Source organism: Dasypus novemcinctus, chromosome 21 (assembly GCF_030445035.2).
Source record: "Dasypus novemcinctus isolate mDasNov1 chromosome 21, mDasNov1.1.hap2, whole genome shotgun sequence".
NCBI lineage: Eukaryota > Metazoa > Chordata > Mammalia > Cingulata > Dasypodidae > Dasypus > Dasypus novemcinctus.
In genome coordinates, this window is record NC_080693.1 from 29,414,460 (window position 1) to 29,416,671 (window position 2,212).

General features: G+C 46.9%; 1 protein-coding gene across 1 annotated transcript; it reads left to right on the forward strand.

The window, feature by feature from the left end:
- Positions 1-985: 985 nt before the first annotated feature.
- LOC101445911 (olfactory receptor 3A1-like) lies at positions 986-1,945 on the forward strand. The gene has a single exon (XM_004476278.3). The coding sequence runs from the start codon at positions 998-1,000 to the stop codon at positions 1,943-1,945; it is 948 nt and encodes a 315-aa protein (XP_004476335.2). The 5' UTR covers positions 986-997.
- The last annotated feature ends 267 nt before the right edge of the window (positions 1,946-2,212 follow it).

Genomic DNA, 2,212 nt, shown 5'->3' on the forward strand with positions numbered 1-2,212 from the left:
TCAGCTCACTGCATGGGCATTTGGTTCACCATGTGGGCACTGGCTTGTCATGCAGTCACGCTTTTTCTTCTTTTTTACCAAGAGGCCCCAGGGATCAAACCCGGGTCCTTCCATATGGTAGGTGGAGGCCTTATCACTTGAGCCATATCTGCTTCCCTTCTTTTTCTTTAGGAAGCACAAGGAACTGAACCTGGGACCTCCCTGTGGGAGGTGGGCACTAAATTGCTTGAACCACATCTGCTCCCTGCTTTTTTTTTTTTTTGCTTGATATCTGCTCATTGCTTTTGCTATTTTTGTTTTTTTTGTTTGCTCATTGTCTGCTCATTGTCTTCTTTAGGAGGCATCATAAACCAAACCCAGGACCTCCCATGTGGAGGTGGGAGCTCAACTGCTTAATCCACATCCATCCAGAAGTACATTTTTGACAATATTTTTTCCTTTTGCTTTCAGTTGTAGCTATTTTGTTTGGTTTGGAGACTGTTCTTGAATAGATTGTTCAAGTTCTATTTGAATTTATTTTTGGTCTGTGACTATCACATATTTTAATACCTAAGTTTGTGTAACTTTGCATTTTTTTTCTTTAGATTTGCCTGAGATTTATTTCTTTGTAATAGATATACAAATGTTTATGATAAAATTTTCTGTTCCTTCTTGCCTATTTTTACTTTTAGCATTTCCCCTTTCACCTCCTGACTCTCATATAGGTCCTTGGTGGGAGGACCTCATTCCTTAATTCTAGGCAACAAAAGGAGAAAGGATTTATATACCTCTCTCAAGGTGAGTAGGGCAGTCCAAGGTAGTGGTGACATCTGGAAACTTAGCTAGTAATTAGGTAAGAACATTGAAATGTGGATTGAGGAGTGGAAAACAACCACTAGAGTATCTGGGAATTTTCCCAGGGGCTTGGCATATTAAAGTGGGTAAATATATTTTTGTTGAATGACCAAATCGGGAAGACTGATCCCTTCCACCCTGGGATGTCTTCTTACAGCGACTCATGGAACCAGAAGCTGGGGCCAATGGAACAGCCATTACTGAGTTCATCCTGCTGGGCCTGGTGGAGGCACCAGGACTGCGGCCAATTGTCTTTGTTCTCTTCCTCTTTGCCTACATGGCCACAGTTGGGGGCAACCTCAGCATCCTGGCAGCTATTTTCGTGGATCCCAAACTCCACACCCCCATGTACTTCTTCCTGGGGAACCTATCGGTGCTGGATGTTGGGTGCATCACTGTGACTGTTCCCTCAATGTTGGGTCGTCTCTTGTCCCACAAGCGTGCAGTTCCCTATGGAGCCTGCCTCACACAGCTCTTCTTCTTCCATCAGTTTGCTGGTGTGGACTGCTTCCTGTTGACAGCCATGGCCTATGACCGATTCCTGGCCATCTGCCGGCCCCTCACCTACAGCACCCGCATGAACCAGGCAGTCCAGAGGATATTGGTGACTGTGTCCTGGGCTTGTGCCTTCACCAATGCATTGACTCACACTGTGGCCATCTCCACACTTAACTTCTGTGGCCCCAAAGTGATCAATCACTTTTACTGTGACCTCCCACAGCTTTTCCAGCTCTCCTGCTCCAGCACCCAACTCAATGAGCTGCTGCTCTTTGGTCTGGGTATCCTCATGGCAGGCGCCCCTGTGATTCTTATTGTCACTTCCTACATTCATGTGGCAGCTGCAGTGCTGCAAATCCGCTCTGCTGAAGGCAGAAAGAAAGCCTTCTCTACATGTGGCTCCCACCTCACTGTGGTGGGTATCTTCTATGGGACAGGGGTCTTCAGCTACATGAGGCTGGGTTCAGTGGAGGCTTCAGACAAGGACAAGGGGATTGGCATCCTCAACACTGTCATCAGCCCCATGCTGAACCCACTCATCTATAGCCTTAGGAACCCTGATGTGCAGGGTGCCCTGAGGCGGGTGCTCACGGGGAAGCGAACCCTTGAATGAGGGGCGTCTTAGGAAGGTGGGAGACAGTGTGAGTGGTCCCTGTATCTTCCAGCTCCTTTTGAAGGATGACTTTTGTTAGGAAGTTCCCAAAGGAGACTCTACCAGATAATAGGTGTGAAGGTCTGTCATTTGGTCCTAGCTACCCCTGTTACTCTTGACAGAGTCTGTATTCCTGAGACTCTCATGGTCCTACAGGAAAGATCCTTTGTCTATTTTTTGCTGGGATCCCCAAAAATATACCAGCAAAGATTCTCTCCAAACTGGGAT